Here is a 14,505-nt window from a genome sequence, read left to right on the forward strand (position 1 = left end):
TGTCACTGACTTGCTTGAATCTCTTACTGAAGAGCTAATGTAAACCTTATGGAACTGGAAAAGCAGCTGTTAGAAGAAGAAAAAGAACAAGGTTGAAACCTCAGAACCTGAAAAGAGATTCACTACAAAAGGATTGGCAGCACTTTGGAGAAATTTGAAGAAGGTTTGACAATGCTGGAAGAGCAAGACCCTAACTTAGCAAGATGCACCAAGGCTTGTAGGGGTGTCAATGAGAGTATTTAATGCTACAAGTTTTTGAGATGAATTGCCCTTGAGATGGTGGTGGTCAGCTGCCTTCTTGATAACTTGTTGAGTTGGGAGTTCCAGGATTTGGTTCCCAGTGACGATGAATGAATGGCATTATTTTTTTCTGTTCGGGATGGTGTGTGATTTAGAATGGAACATAGGCAGTGGAGTTCCCATGTGCCTGCTGCCCTCCATTTTTCTTGGTGTTAAAGGTTGTGGGTTGCGGAGGTAGAGCTATAGTGTGGTGCTAGTGGAGGGAACAATTGCTTAGGGTGATGGATAGTGTGATAATCAAGTAAACTGGCTGTTTTCAAGCTGCTGCTTTGTTGTTGGAGCTGAACCTATTCAGGCAAAATAAGAATTTGGGCCCAATTTTTAATATCACTATTGTATATTTAAAAAAAAATGTAACTACTGCTTTTCTTCTGGGATTAATCACAAATGTTTATAAATGCTAATTTCATTTCTCATTTTTAGTTTTGTGCTTCTGATTTCTGGCATGTTGATGGTGCAAAAATTTCAGGGTGTTAAGTGTGAGTCACTCATCACAGGATACTCAACCCCTGATTTGGTGTTGCAGCCACTGTATTTATGTGTTTAGTTCATTTGAGCTTCTAGTGAATGGTAAATGTGCAAGGTAATAGGGGATAACCATAGAACAAATAAAGAAACAGATGAGTGTAAAAGAAGTATAAGCGATAGTAACAGCTTCATTACCAAAAGGAAGTGAACAAAAAGAGCAGTGATTTGAAGTTATGATTTGCAATTGTTGTAATGCGTCTAATCAAAATATTCCATGGAGTTTCACTAGAATAGTTTACAAAGGGGAAGACAGAAGACTCAGAGGGAGCTATCTGTGTTTGGCTTCTCCCCTCTAGGTGAGATCACATCCTAAGCAATGAATAATGTATAATAAATTGGGGGCGAAAAGAAGTACAAGTTAATCTGTTATATCTGTAGCATTTTGCCTGCAGCTTAATTGGACCCTCAAGGCCCTGCAATCTTAGTGCAACCACAGGGATCATGCAGGGAGTGAAAACCTGGCACAAAGTGCACTAAGCACAGTCCATAACCAGAGTAATTTGTGCCCAATTTTTAATATCACTAATTATATTTAAAACAAAAAATGTAATTGCTGCTTGTGGGATTAGTCATAAAAGTTTATAAATGCTAATTTCCTTTCTCATTTTTAGTCTTGGTTGCTGTTTAAATTTATTCTGGTTATTTTTCTGCCCACTGGCAATGTGATGGTTAATTTCCTTTTTGCAGTCATGATCCCATTCCTGACAATACATTGGATTTTGGTTATTCGTGATTAGTACATTTTGTGATTGTGCTTTCTTATTGGTGAGTTAACTAAATGATATATCTTGGCCCTGTTGTTTTAAATGTGATCGTATAAATGCTGAAGGAACCCTAATGGATTTGTAACTTTTGTCTTACAAGGTTTAGTGAACTTGATTCCCTTTGCTGTCATTATATAATATGAAATTCAGCAAGTGTGTTCAATTAATTTCTCTCATTAATGAATTTTGCCAAGATTTAAGGAAGGTGGAATTAGAAGGCCAACAAGTTCTCTGCTAGTTAGAGGAATGACAACAAACTAAAAGTTAAGAACTATGCATCAACAGTTGAAACTGGGAAACATTTGCTGCCCCCCCCCCCCCCCAACTCCCCAGGAGTCTTCTGCGGAATATTTTCATGAGACTGCTTCTGTTCACTGTATAGATTAACAATTTGCATTTCATGTCCAGGCATGGGACTTGTACTGGAATCATTGTGAAAAATGCTGAGGGCTAAGTGAAGCTGAAAATAATTATTAATATGAATATGTTGCTGTTCAGTATTCTTAAATCCCAATACCTCCTTGGGCACTTCTGATTAAAAACTTTTAATATTCAATTGCATCTTGTGTCCAATTAATTAATTTCAAATATCTAGCTAGTTTTTTTAGGGAAAAATATTTATTTTACACTTCAATTAATTTGTATTTTTTTTTCAACACTTAAAATTACAACACTACTATTTATGTGTCTCATAATTTTATATGCCTCGATCCTGTAACCTCTCAGCCTCCTTAGCTCCAGAGAAAACAGACCCAGTCTATCCAATCTCTCCTGATAACTCAAGCCCTCCAATCCAGGCAACATCCTTGTGAATCGTTACTACACCCTCTCTAGGTTAATCACATCTTTCCTGCAGTGTGGTGACCAGGATTGCAAACAGTACTCCATGTGCAGCCTAACCAACCTTTCGTGCAACCATAACATGATGTCCCATCTGATGCATGCCTTGGTTGTTGAAGGCATGCATGCCTACCCTGTCTACCTGTGTTGCCACTTTGAGGTCTCTGTTCAACACCACTCCCTGGGGCCCTGCCATTCATTGTGTATTTCCTGGCCTGATTTAACTTCCAAAAATGCATCACTTCGCACTTGTCTAAGCTAAATTCCATCTGCCATTCCCTTGCCCAATTTCCCAATTGATGTAGATCCTGTTGTAACCCTTAGTCAACCACCTTCACTGTTGACTGTACCACCAATTTTGATCTCACCTGCATTCTTACTAATCACCTACATTCTCACCCAATCATTAATATATATGACAAACCACAGGGGACCCAGCATTAATCCCTGCAGTACACCATTGGTCACAGGCCTCCAATCTGAAAAGTAAGTCTCCACTACTACCCTGTGTCTCCTACCACCAACCTAATTTTGTATCAGTTGGCTAGGTCACCCTGGATCCTATGTGTTCTAACATTTGCCTCTTGACTTGAGTACAAAAATTTAGGCTGACACTTCACCACAGCTTTGAGTTAGTGCTGCAGGCCTGAGGTGTATCTTCTGCATTATACATTAAACTGGGCCCAGTTAGTGTCAAGTGGATGTGAAAGATTTTGTGACTAGTTGGAGAAGAGAAGCAAGATATTCACTCCAAAGATGGATAATACTTGATCACTCAACATTGCAAAAAAAAAAGAAATTATTTGTTGTTTTTTGGACTTCACTGTTAGTAATCTACTCTTTTTTTCCTCACATTTCCATAGTGCTTAGACTTAATGCATTCAACTATTCTCAGCTTTGTTGTAAAATTACTCAGAATAAGAATCATAAGAGGCACACATGGAAGAAAAAGAACACACACACCATTGGCACACATAATAAAGGAAAAAGCAGTCCAGTTCATTTTTTAACATGAAACTTGCAATTTGTAGAAGTATCAAACTTGGCTTTGAGGTAGGCTGAATTTTTTTCCAGCTATGGTTCTCAAGTTTTAATTGTGCTGTTAAATTCATTGATTGCCAATGAATAATATATAATTTAAGATTTTTACCATTCTTCTTGTATTATACTTAATTGTTTTTGATCATCTGCAGAGTATAGACTGAACTATTGATGCTGAAGTATTCATGAATCTATTTCTGCTTGCTTTCAGTAAAATCAACTGTACTGAACTATCAGAGTGCTGCTACAGGTCTTTTCCCTACCAAAACAGTTGGCAATTGTAATAAAGCAAAAGTTAGAGATTGCCTTTATTGTGCCGCCGGTGTTTGGGCTGTTGCGCTTGCTTATAGGTAAGTACACCTCTTGTGGAATTTTATGATTTTAATATTAAGTTTTGTATATTTTGTACCTCTGTACATATTAGCTGTTGAAGACCATTCATCATGTAGGATAAATGGATACTAGTAATTAATTTACTGGACTAATTTCCAGAGCCTAAACTATTGATCCAGGGTCAGTAGTTCAAATTGAAAGTAATTAAATAAATCTGTTTAAATACACTCCTTCCAAAAAAGGAAGACAGAAGGAAGGAAACTATAGGCAGTTAATTTAACATCTATTGTTGCAAGATGCTAGAGTCAATAATCAAAGCGAAATAACCAACCATTTAGTAAAGCTGAATACAATCAAACTTAGTCAACATGGTTTTAAGAAAGGTAAATTGTGTTTGACAAATTTACTTGAATTCTTTGAAAATGTGACAGGGAGAGTTGATAGTAGAGAACCTGTAGATATATTTAGATTTCTAAGGTGCCACTTAAGAGGCTGAATTTAAGAGTCCGAGGTAATGGTGGGGAGAGTGTGTGAACATGGATTGAAAACTGGCTGTCACATTAAAAAAAAGAGTTGGAATAAATGAGTCATTTTCCAGCTGGAAGGATGTAACTGGAAGAATACCCCAGTGATTGGTTCTTGGCCCTCAATTGTTTACTATCTACATTAATGACTTGGGGGACGGAACAAGTTTACCAATGATATGAAAATAAGTGTAAGGGCATATTTGATGCGGACATTGTGATTCTGCAATGGGATATGTTTGGCTGAGTGGTTGGGCAAAATCCTGGCAAACGGCGTTTAATGTGGTGAAGTGCGAGGTCAGGCACTGTGGTCAGAAGTCAAAAGGTGGACTGTTATTGAAATGGAGAGAGACTGCAAATGAATGAAGTTCGGAGGGAGCTAGCTGTTCTTGAGCATGAATTACAAAAAGTTAGTCTGCAGGTCCAACAAGTAGTTAAGAAGGCAAACAGCAAAAGGGTTGGAACTTAAGAACGGGAGAGGGGTTGTTATAGTAGTACAGGGTGTTGGTGAGGCCACATCTGGAACACTGTGGACAATTTTGGTCCCCTTGCCCAAAAAAAGGATATAGTAGCATTGGAGGCAGTCCAAAGGGGATTCACCATGTTAATTGGGATGAGACTGTTGCCCTATCAAGAGAGTCAGGAAAGTTTGGATTTGTATTCCTTGGAGTTTACAAGAATGACTGGTGACTTTATTCAAGCATACAAGATCCTAAAGGCGCACGACAGGTTAGACGTTGAGATGCTTTCACTCATGGGAGAGTCACAGACAAGGGAACGTAGCTACAAAATGTAGCTGGCCATTTAAAACTGAGGCGTGTAGAAATTTCTTCTCTCCAGAGGATAGTGAATCTCTGGAAATCTCTGATCCTGGGATTGTTGGAATCCAGATCATTAGATAAATTTAAGGTGCGGATGGTTAACTATTTGAAAGATTTGAGGAAGTGAACGTTATGAGGAATTGGCACAAAAGGGGAGTTGAGGCCAGCATAGATCAGCCATGTTCATTTTGAATGGCAGGGCAGGCTTGGGGAAGGGGGGTACAACTGCCTCTATTTTCATGTGTTGTGTTTATAAAAAAAAAAGCTAATGTTACTGATACTATTAATACTTGTGCTTAAACTAGCTTATTGCCTTTAAAAACTTACATAGTTCATCTGATCTGTCTACATGTGACTTTGCACACTCCAGTGCAATTGGCCTGAAATTGCTCAGGGGCGATTAGAAATGAGCAATTAATGTTTCCTTTTGAGTAATTGATTTAATAAAAATATTTGTCCCATGACATTGGGCACTTGTACTTTTGTCAGTGCTATGGGATTGACATTCTCCAGTTGCTTCATAATTATCTTTTAATAATGGTGATGTTTGTTGATGATTGTACAATCACTTTGAGGAACTACTATTGGAAATGAATAAAGTTCATGTTCTGAATGTAGTCAAACCTAGATAACATTCAGCTACAGATTAAAAGTAACAAGTAACATTCTCTATCTTTCTGGAGTGCAAGTGACCATTTCCTACAACAGAGTCTAACTACTTGCCCTTGTCATTCAGTGGCGATATCATTGTAAAATACTGACCATTAACATCCCTGAGGAGGGAAGGTGGTCAACAATTAAACCTAACTGGACCAAATACACAAATGCTATGATTACAGTGTTGAACAGAGGTTGGCTATTCTGCACTGTAACTTCCTACCATGACTCTTCAAAGCCTTTCCAGCACTAAAAAGCATATCAGGAGTTGGATGCAATGCATTCCACCTGTCTAAGTCCAGCAATGGAGTATTTTCACAACTTGAACTGAGCAATGATCACCTTCTCCAGGGAAATCAAGAGTGGACATTCATTCCCAGATCCTGTGCGTGAGTGAGGAACAAAAATAAAAAAGAAAATCTCCTTTGCTTCGAAGTGCCAGCACTGAATTCTTCCCTGTATTACTGGCGCAGTCTACTTGTACTTTCTCAACAAGTACTTCCTCATAATTAATTAGAGGATTTGTGGGACCTTATACACTTAACTATCTTCTGCAGTCTTTAACTTACTTTTGTCCTTTATGCTTGTGTGCTGAGCTGAATAGCACTGCTTCTTGCTCAACTGCATTTGAAGACCATTTTGGGGAAAAAAAAAACTTAACTACAGACTGGAAACATAATTTTCTGTCACAGTGCATTTCTACAACTCTGGATGTAGTCTGGTTGATATTCTGCATAAACTATTCCATACAGCAGGCAAATTGACACGTGGGTTTCACTAATTTATGCTTTGTCTTTGAACAACTGTGCATGGGATCTTTTTTCCACAAATGCTATGATTTAATTACTTAAACTGAAAGAAGATATCTACTGGAGAATAGCCTTAGCATTTCCTTGAATTGTCAAGCTGAGTTTCAGGAGTGTGGGTTGAACCCACAAACAACTGACTCATACTCAGTGAGGGTTGCTGCCACTGAGCTAAGGCCGAGGCCCTGGTATTCATTTCTGTGGGCAAAGGTATGAGATATTTTATGAATGAATTTATTTGGGGTATCAGATTGGAGACTTGTAACCAGTAGCATGTCACAGGGATGGGTGCTGGGTCCTTTATTTTTTATATATATTAATTTGGAAGAGAATGTAGGTTATGTGATTAGTAACTTTGCAGATTACTTCCAATTTTGGTATTTAGACAGTAAATAATGTTGTCTAAGGTTACAACAGGATATGGATCGACTGGGAAAGGGAATGGCTGATGGAATTTAACTCTGACAAGTGCAGTGATGCATTTTGGGAAGGTAAACAAGGCCAGGCCATGCACAGTGACTGGCAGAGATCTGGGGAGTGTTATTGAACAGTGAGATCTTGAGGTACAAGTACATAGTTCCCTTAAAGTGGCACTAAAGGTAGATAGAGTAGTGAAGAAGGCGTATGGAATGCTTGTCTTTGTCAGCTGAGGCATGGAGTATAGGAGTTGGGATGTCATGTTACCTTTGTATAAATTGTTGGTTAGTCTGCATTTGGAGTATTGTGTGCAGTTCTGATTGTTAAGCAAGAGAGGATTCCGAAAAGATTCACAGAGATGTTGTCTGCATTTCTGGAGGGCTTGAAATGTAATGAAAGACTGTTTTCCCTGGAACAATGGAGGCTGAAGTGTGACCTTGTAGAGGTTTATACAATTATGAGGGACCTAAATAGGGTAGATATTACTTTCCCAGGGTGGCAGTGTCTAAGATGAGAGGGGAAAGATTTAAAGGGGACATTGGGGTCAAGTTTTTCCACACAATGGATATATGGATCAAGCTGTCAGAGGAGGTGATAGAGGCAGGTACAATTACAATATTTAGAAGACATTTGGACAGGTATGTGGCTAGCAAGGGTTTAGAGGGATATGGGCCTAATGCAGACAAATGGGATTAGTGTAGATAGGCATCTTGGTTGACATGGATGAATTGGGCTGAAGGGCCTATTTCTGTGCTGCATACTGTGAATCTATTACCTTTTAAGAAATTGTTGGAGCATAGGAACCCTTTTTTGTTAACGTGTGTTTTTAAATATAGATGTGTTCTAATCTGCATATGTAAAGAAATGTGAATGAAAAAATGTCCTTGTGTAGAACAACAAGGGTAGCTAATTGAGTGAATATTTATTTGAATTGAAGGGGAATGCCAATTCCCATTTCTCTGCTATTATAGTCTCTTGCAACATATGTACAGGTATTTTTTTCCATAGCCATATCAATTGTACCTATTTTTGCACACAATTGATGAAAGATCATGAAGTAGAAATATCTGTAACCACCTAATGGATTTATTCTTCTACTATATGATTTGTTGCCTGGACTGAAGGTCTAAGGCTGTGAGCATACAGTCTAGTTGAATGCTGGTAATGTTGAGATTTAAACATTTGGCGAGCACACATTTTTATTTATTTTATCACCTTAAAGTGTATCAAATGTCAGATAAAAGTAAATATAAATCTAAACTGTTTTGCTCAATTTAAACAGCAAGTCAAAGTGAATTCAACACCAATTGCTACTTTGAATGAAACATGATCATGTGGGAGTCTTGTATTACCATCCCACAAAGTTCATGTTATTGCTGTGATATAATGAAGCTATAGTTAGATACTTGCTCTGACACTATTTTGGACTGTCTGTTTTGGTACATTCTATATACCTCTTGGCAACAATATCTGTGCTGTAACTCCATTGTGGTAAAAATGTAATTGTACAGAACTGTCCTTCGTGCTGCATAATTAAATCTGAAATGGTATATGTCCATAAGTGTTTCAGATTTTCAATGTTTACCTGAGCAAACATATTATACAATTGTAATTTGTAGTTGAAATGAAATGAGTAGCATTTTTTCCTTCTTGTCCAGTCTTTTTCAAAAAAAATTAATTGCTACTAATAATTGCCATTACATTTAGTATTTATCTTGTTCCTTCACTGGCTTTCCCAAGCAAATTATACTTTTAAACAAATTGTATTCTGGAAAAATCAGTGCATTAATTTTGCAAGTTGTTCATTGTTTCATTTCCACAAAAGAATTTACTATAACCCCAGGAATAAGTGAGTATTTTCTAGACTCATTAATCAGGAGGTTTGGGGAAAATACAGTTTTATTGAATCATCTGGTAAGTTGCTCTGATTCCACTGAGCGGCATCTGGGTTGCTTGAGTATCGCAAGATTTCCACAGTGATTTGTTGACTTTGTGCTGCAGGTAGTGCAGCTGTCTTACAGCTCCAGCAACCTGTGTTCAATCTTGACCTCTGGTGCTGTCTGTTTGCAGTTTGCATGTTCTCTCTCTGACCAGGTGGACTTTTCCTGGGCACACTGGTTTCCTCTTGTATTCCAATCTATGATAAGGATGGCAGATAGATCCTAAACTTGAGGACTGATACAACAACTTGACTAATTTTTCTGGTGCCTGTAGGAGATGATCCTACAGCTAAATAAACTATCCTTGTGCTAAAGTATTAGGTTAGCTTCTGATTTGTTGTAGAGCAGTCCTAATCCTACTACTTTAAGACTACATTTTGAGTTTGTGTATTGTGCACTCCATGTTTGTTATACATTTTCCAGGAACAAGATATACTGTATCTCCAGTATTTACAAAGAAAGCAATGGACAATTTTTTTGGTCATTGAATACAGAAAAATCTGCTGAGTTTGCTTTGTGGCTGCTGCTGATTATCCAAGACTAATATGCCAAGTACCCGGTCTCTCCTGAATTCTTGGTGGTGTTGGAAGATATCATTGTGGGCAGTAACTGCTTTCTGGGAGTGTCTATGTGAAAGAATACTTAGCAGCTTGTAAACCTATTTTACCTAAATACGTGATACTATTTCCACCTGGTCTTTCTCTGTGGAAAGAGCATGAACAATATTTGAGTTCTTACTGTGTTTTACCAATGTTGCATCTTTTTGTCTTGCAGTAGCTGTGCTAAGCCAATTATTTCTGTCCTATTTTCTCCACATTTGTGTCTTTTTTTTGCTGTAATTCTCAATTTATTGTCCGTTAGAAATGTTGGTGCCAACCTGTGGCTTATGGTGAGCCGTTTTTTGTTAACCAGGCTTGAAGTTAAAAGAAATAATGAGCATTTTTACTAAATTATTAAGTCATTGGGAGGAGTAGCAGTGATATATAACTTGCTTTGTAGGAGTTGGTGGGTGGATGATATCTATTTCAGCCCATCTATTTTGTTAAATAAGTACTTCTAAAACCAACAATTTTTGACTGCAAATTATCTTTTTCTTTCTCCTTGCCTGTAGGTAATGACTCATGCTGCTTATTGTGAGACAGGTTTATGTTAGATACTAAACTTGGACTGATGCATCCTTGAGAACTTCTGGGTGACAACATGACTGAGGCCAAATTTGCCTTTTAACTCAGCAGTCATCTCTGATTTATTTATTTCTGTGGGGAATTGATTACTCAGCAGGTATTGGAGCTTCATTTCCTGCTTTCCTGTTTTTCTCCCCCACCAACTCGGCTTGTCATGCAAATTATCCTCTTGGTGATGAGCATAGTGATAGCACCTAGTATTACTGATTAGGGTGAGATCAACTTGTGCATTGCTGTTCAAGGATTGAACCATGTGCTGCCTTAAACATATAAAAGGTTAAGCAGCCTTAACCTACTTTGCTCTTGCTAATATTTAAACAAATTTCAGATAAAGTAGATGGTAGGAGAATTTCTTTACATTTCAGCATCATACTTGCAAAGAAGTTATTAGGCTAGATTGTGTAGAATCCAGCTTGCCCTTGGTACTTGCCTCCCGCACTATTTCTCCAAATGTATTTTTTGTGGCTCAGCACGTCCAAAAGAACTCTGTTCAAAAAGATTCAAGTATTTAAAAAAAAATCATTAAAGATACAGAAGGTTACTAAAACTACAATGTAATGATTAAAAACATTAAGATCAAGTAAAACAAACAAAAAAAACCAAACAACTTGCAGTGTCAGAGATACAGCCCACCGACTCCACACCAACCATTAAGCACCCATTTACACAAATCTTTATAAAGCCTTTTTTTTATTCTTCTCACATTCTCATCAGCTTCCCAGATTCTAATGCTCACCTATACACTAAGGGCAATTTTGCGGTGGTTCTATCAACTTGCACATCTTTGGATGTGGGAGGAAACTGAAGCACCCAGAAGAATTCTGCCCCATCACAGGGAGATCATGCAAACTCCACACAGACAGCACCCAAGGTCAGAATTGAACCTGGGTCTCTGGCACTGTGAGGCAGTGGCTTTACCAGTTGTGCCACAATTATCTATTTAATCTGCAATGATCTATTCAATGCAGGTCAGTGACTCCATTCAAATAAATGAAGTCCTGCTATTAATTTTGTAAAGCTGAGTTGCTGGATGCAGAATGTATCTTGCTCCTTATCTCAGGATGTTTATTCTCTGTCACTGGACTCAGTTCTGAGTCAGCGATGGAACTAGAAGTTAAATGTACAGGCATCTGATGTTTGACTTTTCTGACTTCCATCAAATAATGGACGCATCTCACAGACTGTTCTCTACCAAACCATAAGCAAAAGGCAAGTACTTGGGCCATTAGAAGTGATCAGTAAGTACAGATTGTGTTAGTTTTGTATAAAGTCATTTTGCATTTTTCTCTACGTGTGAGGTATTTGAACATCCAGAAACGAGTAGCCTTCAGCTAAAAATGTAAATTTACAAAAAATCTTAAACCCAAAACTAGCCCCCTCAATTCAGGTTTTAATGAGGAACAAGAGACAAACAACCTGTACTGATATTTTAGAGGCTGCATTTTAATTCCATTTTAGATGCAACTCTGGCTACCTGGATTGCTGAGCTCGATAGGACCACGTGTTTGCTAAAGAGTAGAAGCAGCAAGCTATAAATAGCCAAATGGTCTTAAAATCAACCAACCAAATGAGAGCTCTGCAGTCTTGCCATATCCAGAATGAATAATGGACAATTAAATATTAAATAGGAAGTCCGTCCTGTTTCCTATATATGGTTTTGTGTGTATGATGTGAAATTGTTTGAGTGGAAATTTACTAGGTGACAAAGTAGTAAGAGTACTTGCTCAACGATGAAAGCCGCCTCAGAAGGACAGTCTTCCTTTTTAAAAGGAAGATCTATTTTAAAATTCACTAAATATGCTGCTAACCTTAAGTTGTACTGTAAACATGAAATCTGGTTGATACTTGCAGCAGGATAGTGATTTTCTGCGAAAACATTTTTTCACCTTAAATTTATGACCTGTGACCATCTCCTTCCATTAAATGTCAATTGTAAGAACACTAATAATGCTATTGTTGTTGGCTGACCAGTTTAATGGGGATAATTTTAATGTATTTGAAGTGGAATGGCTGGTTGAGAGTGATGCTTGTATCTGTGCAATTTATCATGTTTCATGGAGTGTCATGCAGTATGCTTGATTGGTGCAATTTCTGGTAGCAGTAATGTTGAAGTGGAACTATGTAAGCTATATCTGGCTTAATTGCATATTTGATCAATATTTCATGTTAAAGCACTAAGGACATGAGGCAATACATTTTTGTTGCAGTTTAGAATCTAAGGCAATGTGAAATGTAACGAATTTCTAGAATGCATTTAGCTTTTTTTATTGTATCAATGCATTGTTTTACTTTTCTCGTTTTTAGTTCAGTCCTTTTTCTTTGCTTCTGAAAGCAATATCATGGTAGCCAGCCAATATTTTCAATTAAAATCTTTTGGACTTATTTCCGATCAACATAAATCATGTAATTCTGTCTTGCTTTGAGCAAAATAATAGCAGAAGACAGAATATGTTGAGTCATGGACCACCCCACAAAGGTGGTCACGTAATGAACTTGGAGAATTGGTTAAAGAAGGGAGAGGAAAAGTGCTTTCAATCACCTAGTTTTTCCTTCCTTTTGATGAAATGCAATCCACTTTGAGATTTGATTGTGTTAAAGGTTGGGTTAAAACAAGGGCATGGTATCTTTCTTTAATCAACATTTTAATGATTTTTTATATGGAAGCTGAAATAAATTCTGCTTCCATCAAATCAAGCTATTAATGAACCAGTAACTATTGCATACATGATGTCTGAACCCCTGGGAGGATAACTACAAAAGGTGCCATTAGGCACTTTTTCAATGTACATGCTGTTCATGTCTAAAGGACAGCTAGGGAGATATGAAAGATAAAGTCGTAGAGCTGCACGGTCCAGAACCAGGCCCCTTGGCCCACCACATCCATGCTGACTTTTTTGCCTGTCCACACTAATCCCATTTGCCTGCATTAGGTCTGTATCCTTCTGTTCCTTTCCTATTTAGGTGCCTATCTAAATGTAATGATTTTTTTTATTGACTCTACTACCTCCTTTGAAAGAGAGTTCCAGATATCAACCATTCACCATGTTTTTTTAAGAAAACTTTCCTCTTGAATCCCCATTTAAAACTCCTTCCTCTTGGCTTAAACGTAGGCCTTTTTGTTTTAGTAACCCTACCACAGGAAAAAGATTTTGACTAACTAGTCTATCAATGCCTCTTATAAATTTATGTACCTCTATCAAATCACCCCTAAGCTGCCTCCACTCCAGGGAAAATAAATCAAGTCTATCCAATCTCTCCCTTTTACTAAAGTCCTCCAGTCCAGACAACATCCTGGTGAATCTCCTCTGCAATGCAACCGCATCCTTCTGAGAAGTGTGGTGACCAGATATGTGCACAATACCCTAACCACTGTTTTGTAAAGTTGCAACATAAAGTCCCAATTTTTATATGCTGTGCTCAATCATATGAAGGCAAGCATGCCATGTGCTGCCTTCACCCTAACTACCTGTGTTGTTACTTTCAAGGAACTATGGACTTGAACCCCAAGGTCCCTCTGTTCATCAACCATTTACAGTACACGTCTTACCACTATTTGACTTCCCAAAATGCATTGCCTTGTTGGGATTAAATTCCATCTGATTCCTATCATGCTGCATCTTTGGGCAACCTTCCCCATTATCCACTACACCACCAACACTTGTGTCATCTACAGATATTTTTAATCATCTCTCATGTATTCACATGTAGTTAATATGTATCACAAATAATACAGGTGTCGGCACTGATCCCAGCAATGTACCACCTGTCCTAGAATTCCAGTCAGAAATGTATGCTTCCACCACCCTCTGCTTATCGACTTATTGAAATTATAATGGTGTTATTTTTCAGAAATGCAGTACTAATTTGCATTATTGAGGTACTTTAATAATTGTTACAGCAAAAGAAGGCCTTGTGTTCCACTGAAATCGTATTGGCTCTTTGTAAGCTTAATGCAGGCAACACAGTGTATTTACTTCCCCAGCTTTCTGCTATGGTCAATGAGGATTCTTAAAGGTATGGTGATATTGACTCTGAGAACTTCTCACATTCCATGTAGGATCTGTATCTGTAGTTACTGTACCAGTAATTCAGAGACTCAGCACTAACGTATGTGTTCAAATCTTATCACAGCAGCTGGGGAATTTAAATTACTTTCATTAAATACTTTGGAATTAACTAACAAGAAACTGGTTTCAGCAATCGTCTAAATTCTAGAACTTGCTATTCATCAACACTTCATCAGGAGGACTGCTCACAGTCATTTTGCTTACAACTCTAACTCTAAATTGGGGAAAATAAATTATGGAAACCTGTTTGAAACCCTGCAATACTTTTAAGTTATAATGAGTG

The 14,505-nt window shown here is 37.8% G+C and overlaps 1 protein-coding gene across 1 annotated transcript in view; it reads left to right on the top strand.

Moving 5' to 3' along the window:
- The window catches only part of phkb (phosphorylase kinase, beta), a 195,110-nt gene that overhangs the window by 10,141 nt on the left and 170,464 nt on the right, over window positions 1-14,505 (top strand). Inside the window, 1 exon segment of the mRNA XM_052028086.1 lies at window positions 3,685-3,823. Coding sequence (XP_051884046.1) covers window positions 3,685-3,823 — 139 coding nt within the window.

This window comes from Pristis pectinata, chromosome 13 (assembly GCF_009764475.1).
Source record: "Pristis pectinata isolate sPriPec2 chromosome 13, sPriPec2.1.pri, whole genome shotgun sequence".
Lineage (NCBI taxonomy): Eukaryota > Metazoa > Chordata > Chondrichthyes > Rhinopristiformes > Pristidae > Pristis > Pristis pectinata.